Source organism: Pleuronectes platessa, chromosome 15, assembly GCF_947347685.1.
Source record: "Pleuronectes platessa chromosome 15, fPlePla1.1, whole genome shotgun sequence".
Lineage (NCBI taxonomy): Eukaryota > Metazoa > Chordata > Actinopteri > Pleuronectiformes > Pleuronectidae > Pleuronectes > Pleuronectes platessa.
The window spans coordinates 22,349,552-22,363,831 of NC_070640.1; the positions used below are offsets into that span (position 1 = coordinate 22,349,552).

Below are 14,280 nucleotides of genomic sequence, written 5' to 3' on the forward strand. Positions count from 1 at the left end.
AAGGTTGGTCCTTTAGACCAAGAAGGTGACCCCTCTGGACTCATGGAAGCAGTAATTGAAATGACCTGTCGCTGTAATTCCCATTCATTTAGCTTTAGAGCCAGCTCAGTTGTCCATGTACCATTTACTGAAGGGCACAAAGACTTTCAGGCCAAAGAGCCAAATTACAGATGTAAGACAAAAATAGAACTGCAACAAACCAAGTCGGTTTTAAGAGAAAAACGGACATTTCATATCAGCTGTCAAAAAACAATTAATAAAGACGGTGTGTGTGTGTGTGTGTGTGTTGGTGTGTGCTGATGCACTGCAGGGGTTTGCAGTCTCCAGTCAGTCTGTATATTGGACTGAGGCGGTCATATTAGATGCAGGCAATGTTGTTCTGTATTTGCTGTTGCAGCTGCCGTGCAGCGTATCTGTGCGAATGCCTGTGTTTGTACTGGATGGGGTGGGGGGGCAATGGCTGCTTTGTGGCAGCACGGACATCTGTCTCCAACCGTGAGACACCCACCTCCCATCCAGACACACACACACACACACACACACACACACACACACTCACGCACACACACCAATATCCTGTGTGGGCCGTTTCATCATGGTGTAATGGTTGATAGGGATCGGAGGGGGTCCACTCTGGATAATGAGAGTGGCTGTTGGAAGATGGCTTCTGATGGGGGCCCCTGTTGAGCCGAAGGCCCTAGACAGATATTGCCTTGGGGAACTGGCTACACTTATATAGAGAAGACATGTATATGTGTGTGTCTTATTGCGCTTGATAAAGGGATAAGGGGAAAGAGCAAAAACATCAGTGTGTTTATGAGTGTGTGTTCACAGCAGAGCAGATTGCAATGTCGGGACAAGTTGTAAGCTGACGGATTGACAGATGACCATCTCAATCCCCCACAACAGAGCTTGAACTCTGTGACGCCTTTCTTGATTCCCCTCCCTCTCTTCAAGGGACTATCGGTCACTCTCTTTCTGCAGTGAATATTTATTCTTGGGGGAAATGAGACACAGGCACACACACACACACGCACACACACACAGACACACACACACACACACGTACACATACACATACACACAAACATACACAGTTTTGCATTGCTATCCTTGTATGGACATTGCACTGACTTTCATTCATAGCTGACAGCCAACTCCAACCCCAGCATTTATTTTAAGCATAACCAGTTGATGTTTTAATCTAACCTCAGTTCAACATCATGCCCCTAACCTTAACTAAGACCTCAAATGACTTTGCCTCATTATTTAATCCCAAAAAGGTCCCAAAGAGGTTAAAATAAAAGCACACACACACTTCGCACATTAACAACAGCGATAAAGTCATTTAATTAAAAGTGAGCTTGAGCTCTCCCCAAAGGTGTTTTTTTATGTGCAATTAAATGCTCAAATGATGCCCTGATATACAGCAAAGCCCATATACTTTCCACATGTGGTAAATCACAGAGTTTACACTCCCATTTGTTATGGACATTTTCTGGAAGCTGGTGAAAGGCAGCAGCTAATGTCTTATGCAGAACGTTTTAATGTAGACTTGATGCATGAACAGAAGGTGAAACAATATACAAACACTAACAGAGTAACGTGAGCAACTGTCACCCACAAGTCTTCAGATGTCTTCCAGAGCCTCCCTATATATCTCCCTCTACTTGCGTCACCCATTCTAACAGCACATCCATAAATTGCTGTCACTCTCTATGTCACATGTAGGTGTTCACATCCTATTAGATAGTTAAGCCTAAAGTATGCATTCCTAAATCACATTGTGCCCTTAAGTCTAGCAACTTGTAAAATAAGCAAAAGAGCTGAAGTTGGGGAGAGTTGAAGTTGGTGCCTCTCTATGCTGGCGCATCTGAATTAGAAATGAAAGTCGTTACGCGTAGACGCTACAATCTACTATTTGTTGGCCCTTTATCTATAACCTGACCTTGGTACTGCTTAGAGAGAGAAGGGAGTATCTGTGGAATTAGACAGGCACTATTCTCCTGTACAGATATCATTTGTAATATAAAATATACATAATATATATTGGCATATACAGTAATTTGTGAGGATGGTAAAAAATTCCTCAACACGATACATTAACACACTTTGAGGTACAATAAATCACCTTCTCATTTTTCTGACAATTCTGTACAACTACACACATACAGTGCAGCTATGGGCAGCACTTTTTCTTTGATTGGTAATTCAGGATTCAGTATCTTGCCCAAGGGCACAACTCCTCATCTCTGCTACGGCTGTGTTTCAGCTTGATGCACTTGAAATCTCTCCCATCATTCAAATAAAGCCTTTGTAACCTGTTTGAATCTAATTATAGAAACATGACACAAATAACCTATATTTCAACTTGAGTATACATTTGAATGATTATTGCAAGATGATACAAAAAATGTCTCAACATACCTTATTGTAGATTGATACATATTGTCATCATCTTACTATTTGTGTAAATCAGAGCAGGTGAAACATTTGTATTAAAGTTTGCAGGCTTTCAGCTCCAACCTATACAACTCTATTCAGTTGTGTGTGTAGATGTGTGTCTGTCCTCTTATTAAAGCTTGCCGTTCAGGCCCAGTAGTGGGGATTACTCTGGCTTTGTTGAAGGGGTTTAAAGGAAGGGTCAAAGTGCACCCACTTAATATGGGCCCCAAAGGGCCTCATGGATAATTGCCAGTGCCTAATAAACTTCTAGAGACCCACTTTTCGTTCAGATCTGATGAGTTTGACGAGTAGAAAAGGGAAAGATCGCAGGCCCCTGGAGCCATGATCTCAGAATGGTGTGTGACAGGTCATCACGGAGGCCCTTTAACCCTACTGCATGGTAATTCAGACCTGGGGTGCAGCAAACTGTCCTATTTCCATCTTCTCTGCATGATGGGACAGGTTCCTGAACAATTTGGTCAGGGTTTCAGAATCTGCTGCGAATAGTGATTGAGGAAAATGTCGGCAGCAGTTACCGATAAGGTCAGGGGTGTGGTTAAGCATATCCTTTCAGGAGCGGATGGCCCAATGGGATTAGGAATGCCCTAAATGCTCGGTGGCTAAATAATTGTCCACCAGGATATGAGTCTGACTGCAACCATAAGCGGTAATTTCATCCCTCCAAGAGACACAGATAAAAAAGACAGCAACATAATGATTCAGGAGCCAACAATGAATCGTGTACACCTGCATTTTATCAAGGCAGAGCCGAGAACTGGCTCTGTTAGCTAATGAGGAAATGAAAAATATCCTTTTCGCTCCTTAAACACTGATGTGCCCGTCTCCCATGACCTTGATTACCAACAGAACAGGCAGATTTATCTTCTCACACGCACACACCCCCTTACTATCATTCAGGAAGGACGCAACACTATCTCGACAAGAAGAGAAATGAGCCTTTGTGCTGTACAGCCTGACACATAGATACAATGCATTTTCCACACAAGGCCAGGTATTTGAGATAAAGAAATGTCCTTAGAAGTCTTGGGTGTAAGTGAGTTCATATGGATGGATGGACGGATAGATATATAGATGGTGATAATAATGTTAATATCCTGGGGCATTGTTGGTCTGCCAGTGCTGTCATTAGGTGAGGTGTGCTATTAATCAGACGAGTCGGTGACCCTCCCCTGCTGGCCTGTGACATTATAGTGACATTGGTGCTGTGTCTTCACTGACACGACCACACACGTACACACACTCGTGTGCATATCCTCCCATCGTGTATAAAGACATGCATGCCTACATAACACACAGACACACACATATGTACATGTTCCACAATCTATCAGTATTGATAAATGATGACAACAGGCCTGGAGCAAATAATTATCGACAAACAGTATCATGTGCAACTCTCTTTACATGGACATAAAAGCATGTGGATGGGCTTAGGTAAACATTTGTTGGGCCACTGGATTTACTGGAAGCAAAAGTTGTTTTCTTTCATATTCAAGTGTAATAACATACAACATATTCTACTCCATGGGTTTAATTGGCTCTCAACGCTTAATGTATCCAGTTAGTAGATTTAGGAGTTTTTCTGACAGAGATTTGAAAACGTTCCTGGATTCAATGAAATCTCAGGGCAGATATAACCAGAACACAAGTTTATTCAACTCAAGACTTATTTTCAGTGGAAAGCACATTGAATATAATGCATTACTAATTGTAAATCAGCTTTTACTGCAGGCTGCAGGCATGGTGTGTTCCCTTAGTTAGTGTTGTGAACATTTAATTTCAAAATGTGTCTTTAAAGTACCAAAATGTCACCTTTACAATAAGAAGGCACCCTTAATAAATATTAAAGGAATCACCTTTTGAATGGAACCCAAATCCGCAACTGCAGGTTACTTTGTCATATTGCCAGATTAAACTTCTTATTTCAGTGATTTGATAGAGTCCTCTTTTGAGATGTACTCAATGTCTAAGAACAACAACGACTCTGAAAGCGGCTGAATTGCAAAAATCTGGGTACTTACATAATAAATTAATTTACCGGCTTGGTATTGAATGTAAATGCTGCTCCTGTTAATACATTTTATGTCACCCTGAAAAGTGAGAAATGATGACAAAGGCATTTGGTTAAATTACAAGATGAGTAGTTATTAAATTGTTATTTTTTTGTGTTGAGTTGTCTGGGCAATGTTCCACTTTCCTTGATAAGCTTTAACTGACATGACTGAATTTCTCTCCACTCACCTTCATGACAGTCTCAACAGCCCTGCAGAAAACTGTATTATCAGGAGAGAATTGAGTCAGGGCATGAGTTGAATGTCCCAATATTTATACGACTGACTGACATCAGCTGGATCACTATAATGCATGCAAGTCAGCCATGCTATCCTCAAGCATCAATTAATCATCCACCAATTCCTTGATGTCCAAATCTCACATCTACCCATAGCTTCAAAGCTTGCTTTGTGGAATATTTCAGGGTAGAAATTGGATACCCCAAGTGCTATTTGGAAGTTGTGAAGAGAAAGGGAAGGTTGAGAGGATATGCTTTTCAGATCAGTTAGGGTGGGTTTTGTGGGGACGCTCAGGCCAGATAGGAATGCCACATGAACCCTCTCATTGGTTTATTCCTTCCAAAAATACCAAGAGTGGCTCAGACCAGACTTCTCGCCTGCAGGCCTGCATTCATTTCATTTCTTTTTGGTAGACTGCTGTTGTCAGAACATCATTCTAGTCTACAGAACCATCCACCACACCTGTAATCTGAGAGGTCACAGAGCTCTGGAGACTTGAGTTAGAAAAATCCCAATGCCTTCAGGTAACAGGCTCAGAGGTATTAATATGGAAGCAACAGAGGAGGGGAGACGCAAAGACAGATCTCTAATGTTTTATGAATAGATTCCAAGAAAGTAGAGAGAGATATTTCCTGGAATTGGGATTCCGAGGCGCGTCTGGCAGTTTATATATTTCTATGATGTACTTTGTTTAAATGGTCAGTTATTTTTCAGGACGCATATCCAAGTGCCTTAATGCATGTGCATTTGCCAAGGGTGTGTGTCTGTTTGTGGATCAGATTGAATTATTCATCTGCTTTGTGTGTAACAGCTACAAGAGCTCCAATATTGATGTGCTGTGATGCCGCACACATTACACTAAGTCACTGAAGATCCGTAGGGACCCATGCACATGAAGTTAAATTCAGTCCTATAGTGTCAATGTCCCTTCACCCTTTGTGTTATTCCGTTCACACAGTAAGAGATGTTCGTGATATTTGGTTTGCACCATTCATGTTGTTTCTTTTTAGTACCAAATGTCATTAAAGAGTTAATATGACTCGTATGCATAGTCTTGTAAGGTAAAGGATCATCTGTAGGCAAAATGTCAGCTTGATGTCAGCAGAACTACATATATCCAAAGCACGATAGAAGATGGTATCATCAGCAAAGAGGTGTTCACTTATTCTTAGCATCTCCCTGACTCTTTGCTCTTTTCTCCAGTTCTTAGAGATGACTTCCGTCAGACGCCTAGTGATGTGGTGGTGGCAGCTGGTGAGCCAGCTGTCATGGAGTGTATCCCACCCAGAGGGCACCCTGAACCCACCATCTCATGGAAGAGAAACAACATCCGGGTCAATGATCGAGATGAGAGGATCACTGTAAGTTGGCTAGTGGAAGTTAGGAACCGTAGCAACAGTTTGTAGCAACAGTTTTCATTATTAATTGTTCATGAAATGTTATCTAATCTTCATCCAAGTCACAAGTAAAGACAGACAAATTGTTCTTCCACCAGAAATCCAATAACAATTCTTATCTTTTGTGTCTTAATTGAACACATGCATAACAAACATATTCACATCGCTGGTAGACAAAATATGTCAACCCTTGAACTCAATCAGATCAAGCTGTACCATGATCAGGAGGAATTTATAGTATTCTTAGGACATCTGGTGTGAACGACTTTCTGAGCTCATTCCTCAGCAGCTCTATCGGTGTAGCTCCGACTGCATTAGGAGGATTTTCTTGGTTTGAAGTCATTTTCTTGTAGATTTACCCTTAATGTTAAGGGTCTGTGCTGCTGCATAACCCAGCTTGTACTGATCTTCAGCCAGTAGACCACCCTGACATTATCCTGTAAGATACACTGATAAATTAATTTCCCCTTCAAGATGACTAGACCCAGAGGTAGCAAAGCCCTATATCATGATGCTTACTCCTTCACTGTTGGAATTATGTTTTAAAGTTGGCATTCAGTGCCTCTTTATGCCACATGTAGTGCTGTGTTTCTTTACAACCAATTCAAACTTAAGTCATCAGCCCAAAGAATATTTTCCCACAGTTGAAATGTGGAAAGCTAAACGTTAATTACGCTGTGATGTTTGTTTTAGAGAGCAGCATCTTCCCCTGTGGCATTCTGCCATGACACCAGGCTCCATGCACCATAATTTACAGATTGTTGACTCATAAACAGAGATGCCGCCCGCTATAAAAATTGTTCCTCTGATTAAGGATTCCTATTACCATTAGTGGAAGGGACTGAGTTTTGATTATTGATGAGAAGACTATGATTACAATAATTCCATCACACATGATTTGAAAAACAAATTGCTGAATAAATTGCTACTGCACTGATTGCTGTAATTTAGTCCTTTAAGGTTAACAAACCCACCTTCTTGAAAGAAAATACGTGGCACCACAACTTTAGAATACAAGGTAACCAATATGTTAACCTGCAGTTTGGAATCAAAGATGTCTGCACACAGTGTGTGTCATCATCAAACAATGAATCATTGGTGCTACTTACTGTATCATACACACAGCAGAAGAAGGTGTTTCTATGGCTATGGCCTGGAGCTAGACCCTTTGTCGAACAGTGTAAGAACAAGCGGAGCCATCTGTCATGACATACACTGAAAATGATAGAGTGGCTTCTCTCCTGACTAACGTGCTTCAATATCCTTTTCCCAACCTCTCTCCATTTGTCTTTTTTCTTTCCCCCTCCACCACCACCAATTTCCCTTCTCCTCCCCATCCTCCTCCTCCTCATACCTGTTCATATCTCTTCCTCTGCCTGTCCCTCCTCCCTCTTCTTGCCATCCCTGTGTCCTGCATTTTCAGATCCGCGGTGGCAAGCTGATGATTTCCAACACCAGGAAAAGTGATGCTGGCATGTATGTGTGTGTTGGTACCAATATGGTTGGAGAGAAAGACAGTGATCCTGCAGAACTAGTGGTTTTCGGTGAGTTGTGTTTATGTATCTTATTAAGTGATGGAAAACATGCATATATTGTATATATTATTTGACTCTTTGAATACACAAAAACATGCTTCAGATGGAAAATTCTATATGTTCAGATTACAATGGCCAGTTAATGTATAGGAAATTTACATAGGAAATAATATAAATTATCCTAATCTCTTGTCATCTATAGTAAAGACATTTACGATGCCTCCTGCAGAGGCTTCTCAAAACACACATATCCTGTTTTCTGCCTTTTCCTGAATTTATTTCTTCTTTGCTGCTCTTTCTTCTCTCCGCTGTTGGAATAGAAGATGAATGTTCCCCTCCCAGTTGCCCTTTGCTTTGCTCTCTTGACCTCTCGTCTTGTTTCCTCGTCTCTGAATCTCTGCTTTGCTCTCAGCAGAGCAGCAGCATAAGCCCTCTCGAAGTTTGTATTGATCCCAGGAAACAGATAGAAAATTGATATTTTCTTAGCAGTCCCAACCCCCTCATCCTCACCGCCCAGATGCTGTTCCATCTGCACACTGCAGTGCAACAGTAAACCTAAAGCCAGTGTGTAACACTCAATTAATCAATTTATGGTTGAAAATTCCCTCTCGACACTTCCCCTTATTTGTAATATTACTGCCATCTGTGAAATTTGTAAGATAATAGCCGTCGCACATCTGCACTATTTCTAGGCTATCACAACTTATTATGATCGTGATGAGAGCTTACAATTCCTATATGTTTCTCTGGACAGCCTGCATGACACCGGTGTATTGATTCTACCACCCATGTAACTGTGCTGCTTCAACAATCCAATTACCTGATTAATCACTCTTATGATAAATACTTCTAGTAATAATTATAAGTCAGTAGAGGTTCATCATCAGTTCCTGTGTGTGTTTGGGATCCTGGGTCTTTGTTGTCCTAGAGAGGGGTTGGATAGGCTTGGAACACAGATTTAGACTCAAATGGGCTCTGGTGCAGTGCATTTTTCCACACCGTGCCTAAAAGCCTATACTTTTTGTGTTGAATTAATGAATACTACAACCTACATCTTGACCTAATGAGTGTAGCTCCCTACGAATAGAACTACAAGTCTCTCAGTGGTCGGACAAGCACAGGGAACTCACCCCTCTTATTTCACAATCAGTTCATTTGTCGCATGCATCATCTCCTCCAACTTCTTCTCTCTTCTCTGTGTTGCATTCATTTCAGTGAATGTAACTGTTGTTCTACATTGATCTGCTCCAACCTCAACACGATTCACCCATATCAGTTTGTCGTTGTTTAAAGTAAACACACATTGGCATAGAAACCCCACTTCCAACAGACCCAGACACACAGGCTCTCTTTTATCTCCTATCTGTTATATTTTCTCTCAATTGAGATCTCCGGGATGTGATACATCAATAGCTGTGTCTAAATTCAGCCAAGTGGCTCCAAATTTGTCCACACAAAGGCAATTTTTAATTCAATTGCTGACAAGTACAGGAAATCCAATCGCAATTAGGAAGTAGCACAACAAGCAAGTTTTGATCCTCTCCGTCTCTGTCTTACTCCAGAGAGGCCAATGTTCACCAAGCAGCCGGTGAACCAGGTGGTGTTGGCAGACGACACGGTGGACTTCTTCTGTGAGGTGCATGGAGACCCGACTCCGAACGTACGCTGGCGGAGAGAGGAGGGAGAGTTGCCCCGTGGCAGGTATGATGGAAACAACAGTGTGTACATGTACTCCCTGTTGGTACTGCATGATGCCTCAGTCCAAACGCGGTATCATCACAGTAACAATAAAATGCTTGGTGCCGGGATGTTACTGAGCAATGTATTACATTTCGGCAACAAGTAGTTCAGTTATAAAGATAAAACAGCCTTATAATAGAGAGTGACTGTGTTCATGTTAGCAACAAGTCTTAGTTCCCTGGTAAGAAATAAAGTCATCCAATCCGAGATTTGCTCTGTAACTCATATAATTACGATATACATAATGTAAAGATCTAATCACTCAGGACTTATTCAAACAAATCACTGATACTTAATATACAAATGTGCAGAATCTTTCCTGAGATAAAAAATACTACAGATAAAAAATGATTGATAGAATCATGCAGGAAGAAGTGCAGACAGTCATATGTTAAACTAAATATTTGTTTAACAGCTGTCAAACTTGCCATGTGCCTTTAAGACAGTTTCTGTGCTTCCCGAGAGAGGATTTCTCCCATGATACTCACTCAACATTCAGAGTAACACTGCGACTGTAATACTGTGAGAGTCTCGCTCGCTGGATTTGATTGGATGAAACATTAATGATCCCTCGGGGGAACCAGGGGAAAATGTATCCTTGGTGTCGGCATGATTCAGGTCTGCACAGACACTCTGAGTTTCTGACGGAGGCCCCAAGCCATACAGGACAACGCACTCTGTGTCCACATGCATGAAATATTTCACTGTGTTCTGTTTATATCAGTATGACAGTGATCAGATTTACCAAGCCACATGATAGCAGCATTGAATAACCTTCCAGATTGTAAGAATCTTACAATTTGTGTTAACTTAGTGGCATCTTCAGCGCTTTAATGATACAGATAACCTTGGAGATGTCATTAATACGTGAAACTCACCCACTGCTCTACGGCAATATATTGCATTTTGTCTTAAATCTTGTCTTTCAATGTCTTTCCAGATTTGAGATCCGCAGTGACAACAGTCTGCGTCTGACTCTGGTGCGAGCTGAGGACGAGGGCACTTACACGTGTGTGTCCGAGAACAGTGTGGGCAAGGCCGAGGCATCGGGCTCCCTGCAAGTGCACGGTGAGACACGGGGCCGCTCCACCTCGCTCACCATCCACACAAATACATGCATGGCCAAATTTCTTCTGAAATCCCAGCTTGAGTTTAGTTCAGTCTGTGGTTGTGACGGCTGTTGAGATGGCAGCTGAAGTGATTATGTTCAAATGTGAGAATGAACCAGAAGGGAATGATTGGCAGCGTGTCCAGCATAAAAACAAGTCATGTAAATCAATGTTAAGTGACTTATTATAGAAAAATATGCAAGTAAGTAAATCGAAAAGTTTTATCCTGCTTTATTTTTAGAAATACAATCAAAGAAGTGAACTATGACCTGTATTCGAGTGCTGCACTGGCAGTATCTTTGGCTTGTGATTATTAAATAGATTTACACACAGGATTTATTGAGTATTTTTGCTGTGATTCATCACGCAAGGCCCACAGCTGTCCTGCCAGCATGCAGTGTCATTTAATTGTCTTGCTTTCGGGGAAAATTTTCCATCGAGTCAATATTCCCTCTGTTTCCCCAGGCTTTGAAAATACAGGCCTGCGAGAACCTTATGAACGTGTTATCGTGAAATGTCCAGAATGTTTAGAATTGTAGATGTTGGTCCATTAGAAGACTGACAGACTGGCAACATGCTGTTAGCTCAAACTACAAGAGAGAGAAGTGAAAAATGGACTTAAAGTTCCTTTCAAGTTTTGCCTTGTCATCCCTCTTGAAAGAGAGCCGAGATCAAAAAGCATTCAAATTGCATTAGAATACTGAGAAATGAGAAATCTGTCATTTGTGATGATAAAAGAGAATATTTAGAGTCTTACTCTGCGTCAGTTGATTATGTGAGCGGGCCCTCCAGCCTCTACAGATTTTCTGACATCTGACAATGCATGTATGCTCACAGCCTATATCTGCGTGCAGGCACTGATAAACAGACGCAGGGTGTTTGCTTGTGCAAGAGTAAACACACACTTATGCACACACTTGCACATGTAAGTCACTTTACTAATAGAAATTTGTAGCAGATTGAAGAAGTAATTCCCAGCAGCAGCTGCCAGGCAAATGGAAATTGATTGTGGGGCTAGTGCATGTAGGTGCAGTATTAGGGTTAATAGGAATAACACACACACACACACACACACACACACAGACACACACACACACACACACACACACACACACACACACACACACACACACAGGATGTGACCATGTAGGATGGAAAACCACAGATCAATCTAAATACCACCTCTTATCACCTGTATCCATGTTCACTTCATCATTACGCCTCCCTCCCATCCCCTGCTGCTTTCTTTACAGACCACTTCAGTGTCAGCTGCAGCCAATTTCACTTGGGTCTGTCCACATTCAACCAAATCATCCTCAATTATGTTAATTTAAAATAGAACTGGGTGGCTGTGGTGCTACAGTGTTTCTCTTGTCTTGTTCAAATAGTTCATCCAATATCCACCATTCACCATGAGCTCCTCATCTCATTCTCATTCCTCCTTCTGTTCCCTTTTTTCTTTTCCACCCCTTTTTCTGCATCACTCTGTCGCAGTCGGCCCATCCTGTAAGTATTCCTTTTCATCCCATCTTTGCATGTGTGTGTGTGTGAGCGTGTGTGTGTCTGAGAGAAAGACTTAATCCACATGACAGATAATGCAGATACAGTCTCCGATTTTGATGTTGCTAGACGTAAGTTATGCTATTATTAGAGATGTTGAAAGTTCAGTATAAAGCTTAATTCTTTACCCAGCAACATTAGTGTTAAAGCTTGTTTTTGTTCTATTTCTTTTGCTCTACTCAAGTTAGCATGCTCTTCCTGTCACTTTCTGATAGGGAGGAACAGAAAAAGTTGTCCTGCTTCAAGTACATATTTTAACCTCTCGACTCTAAATGCAACAATGGCTGAATCTCTTGGCGACGCACCATCACCTCCAAGAAACCATGTTTGGGAACAGAGAAATCGTACATATAGCACCTTTATGCTAGCAATGTAGGAGTCATAACCGCCACTTCCACACTTGATTTACTGGCTGTGAACAATCATTGTCATTTAGTTTTAGTAAGTGCCTCTGGAAACGCTGGGAGCAGGCTTTTGATTTTCCATAACAACCTTTCATTTATGTTTTAACTCATCAAGGTGTAGCTTCCATTACTACAAAGAGAGAGCTTCCATTAATACCAAGGATCTTTTAATTTAGTTGGCAAACACAGTTGAATACATAAAACAAAAACCTAGTGGAAAGGAAATACAGTGAATAAATCTCTAAATATTACCCACACTGTAAAACAAATGAAAAATACATAACAGTGCTGCAGTCATACACTGATTAATCACACATGATCTGACAATTTAATTTTCTCTCTCCGCTTCTCTACTGTGAGAAATAGTCACAGTTTTATAGTGTTTCTTCTCCAGCAGAGCCCCCTTGGCTAACAGAGCGATGTTGTTTGAGTTGTAGCGCCAAGCTGCTTGGGCTTGATATGGTTTCCTCAAGTACTGGTCAGCTTCTGGTCATTAAATGATGATGAAAAAGGCAGCACAGGATCCTCGTTTTTATTGTTGAGAAATAGAAGAAAGCCACTAGATCAGACCTCTTACCATGAAAGTATTGTTTCTTCTCTGCTATGTGTTGTAGAAAAGCTTAAGACCATTTCATTGGCATTCCTCTAAGACAAATACGTCATTGTGAAAAAGAGTTTTCACAGGTGTCTGAGAAACGGGTGGTCAGACATTTTCTGTTTCTGAGAAAGCACAGTCTTTGTTTTTTGTCTGCATTGAACATTTCTGTAGAACTGGCTTGATGCTTCTGGGTAGGCATCATTTAACAATACCTGTTTTTCACCTCTCAGTCACTTACCGTGTGCGTAGGCAGGACAAATAAAGAGGAATGAAAACCCCCTTTTTAGCTATGACACACACTGATAGAGGACATCACCAGATTAATGTCTCCTAGAGGAACAATTCTGTGTTTTATAGAATTCTCTCAGTTGTTCACACAACATAAAATCTGAAGTATGGAAAATCTGAAATGCAAACAAAACCACTTTTTTTCACTGTGTTGTCACTTTGACACGAGCAATGGGATCTTTTTACCTGGTTTTGAAAATTTCAAATAAGTGTGAGCTGAAAGTGTGCAATGGCCAATTATTGAAATGAATGGGCAAAACGTGGGTTGAAGAAATATTTTTAGACTCAAAGAAAAGTCAGAAATGTGTTGTTCGTACAGGAGGGACAACATGAGAAACCTGACACTTACCTTATCATCCGACACAGTTAACTGGTTGTGATTTACATTTGACATTGTTCAGACAAACAAATTGGGGTAGACAAGGGTGGAGCCCAAGAAGGACAATTAAACTGGGGCACACTAATCTCTAATAGCAGAGGGGGGGGGGGGGGGGCTGTTAACGTTACGATCCCAAAAACTCAGCTCAACTAGGTTGCACTTCCCTATTATATTTTTCTTTTAAAGTCTTGTCCCATTTTTTAAATGTCCTGTACACCTTGATGACACAGCAGTCGGCTCAGAGGGATTAAGAACATAGAAGTGCACATGCTTTTTAAAAGATTGTTTTGTTGAGCCTTTTTACCCCAAACTGGACCAAACTAGTGACCTATTTATCAGAGTTTAGTTTACTTTTCCTACTGTATGTACAGATAGCAGGCAAGATGGACAACCTGGATTTTAAGAAATTACACTTTATTTTTAATTTATGCTGTGAGAAGGTTAGACTGTTTTCTTACCTGACGGTGCTTGCCATTAGATACAGTGTAGAGTCTATAAATAATTTGCAGTGTA

At 41.1% G+C, this 14,280-nt stretch overlaps 1 protein-coding gene across 1 annotated transcript in view; it reads left to right on the forward strand.

Moving 5' to 3' along the window:
* Positions 1 to 14,280, forward strand: part of robo3 (roundabout, axon guidance receptor, homolog 3 (Drosophila)) — an 83,577-nt gene that overhangs the window by 32,292 nt on the left and 37,005 nt on the right. Inside the window, exons 3-6 of the mRNA XM_053442378.1 lie at positions 5,961 to 6,118; positions 7,578 to 7,698; positions 9,252 to 9,390; positions 10,370 to 10,497. Coding sequence (XP_053298353.1) covers positions 5,961 to 6,118; positions 7,578 to 7,698; positions 9,252 to 9,390; positions 10,370 to 10,497 — 546 coding nt within the window. The remainder of the gene's footprint in view (positions 1 to 5,960; positions 6,119 to 7,577; positions 7,699 to 9,251; positions 9,391 to 10,369; positions 10,498 to 14,280) is intronic.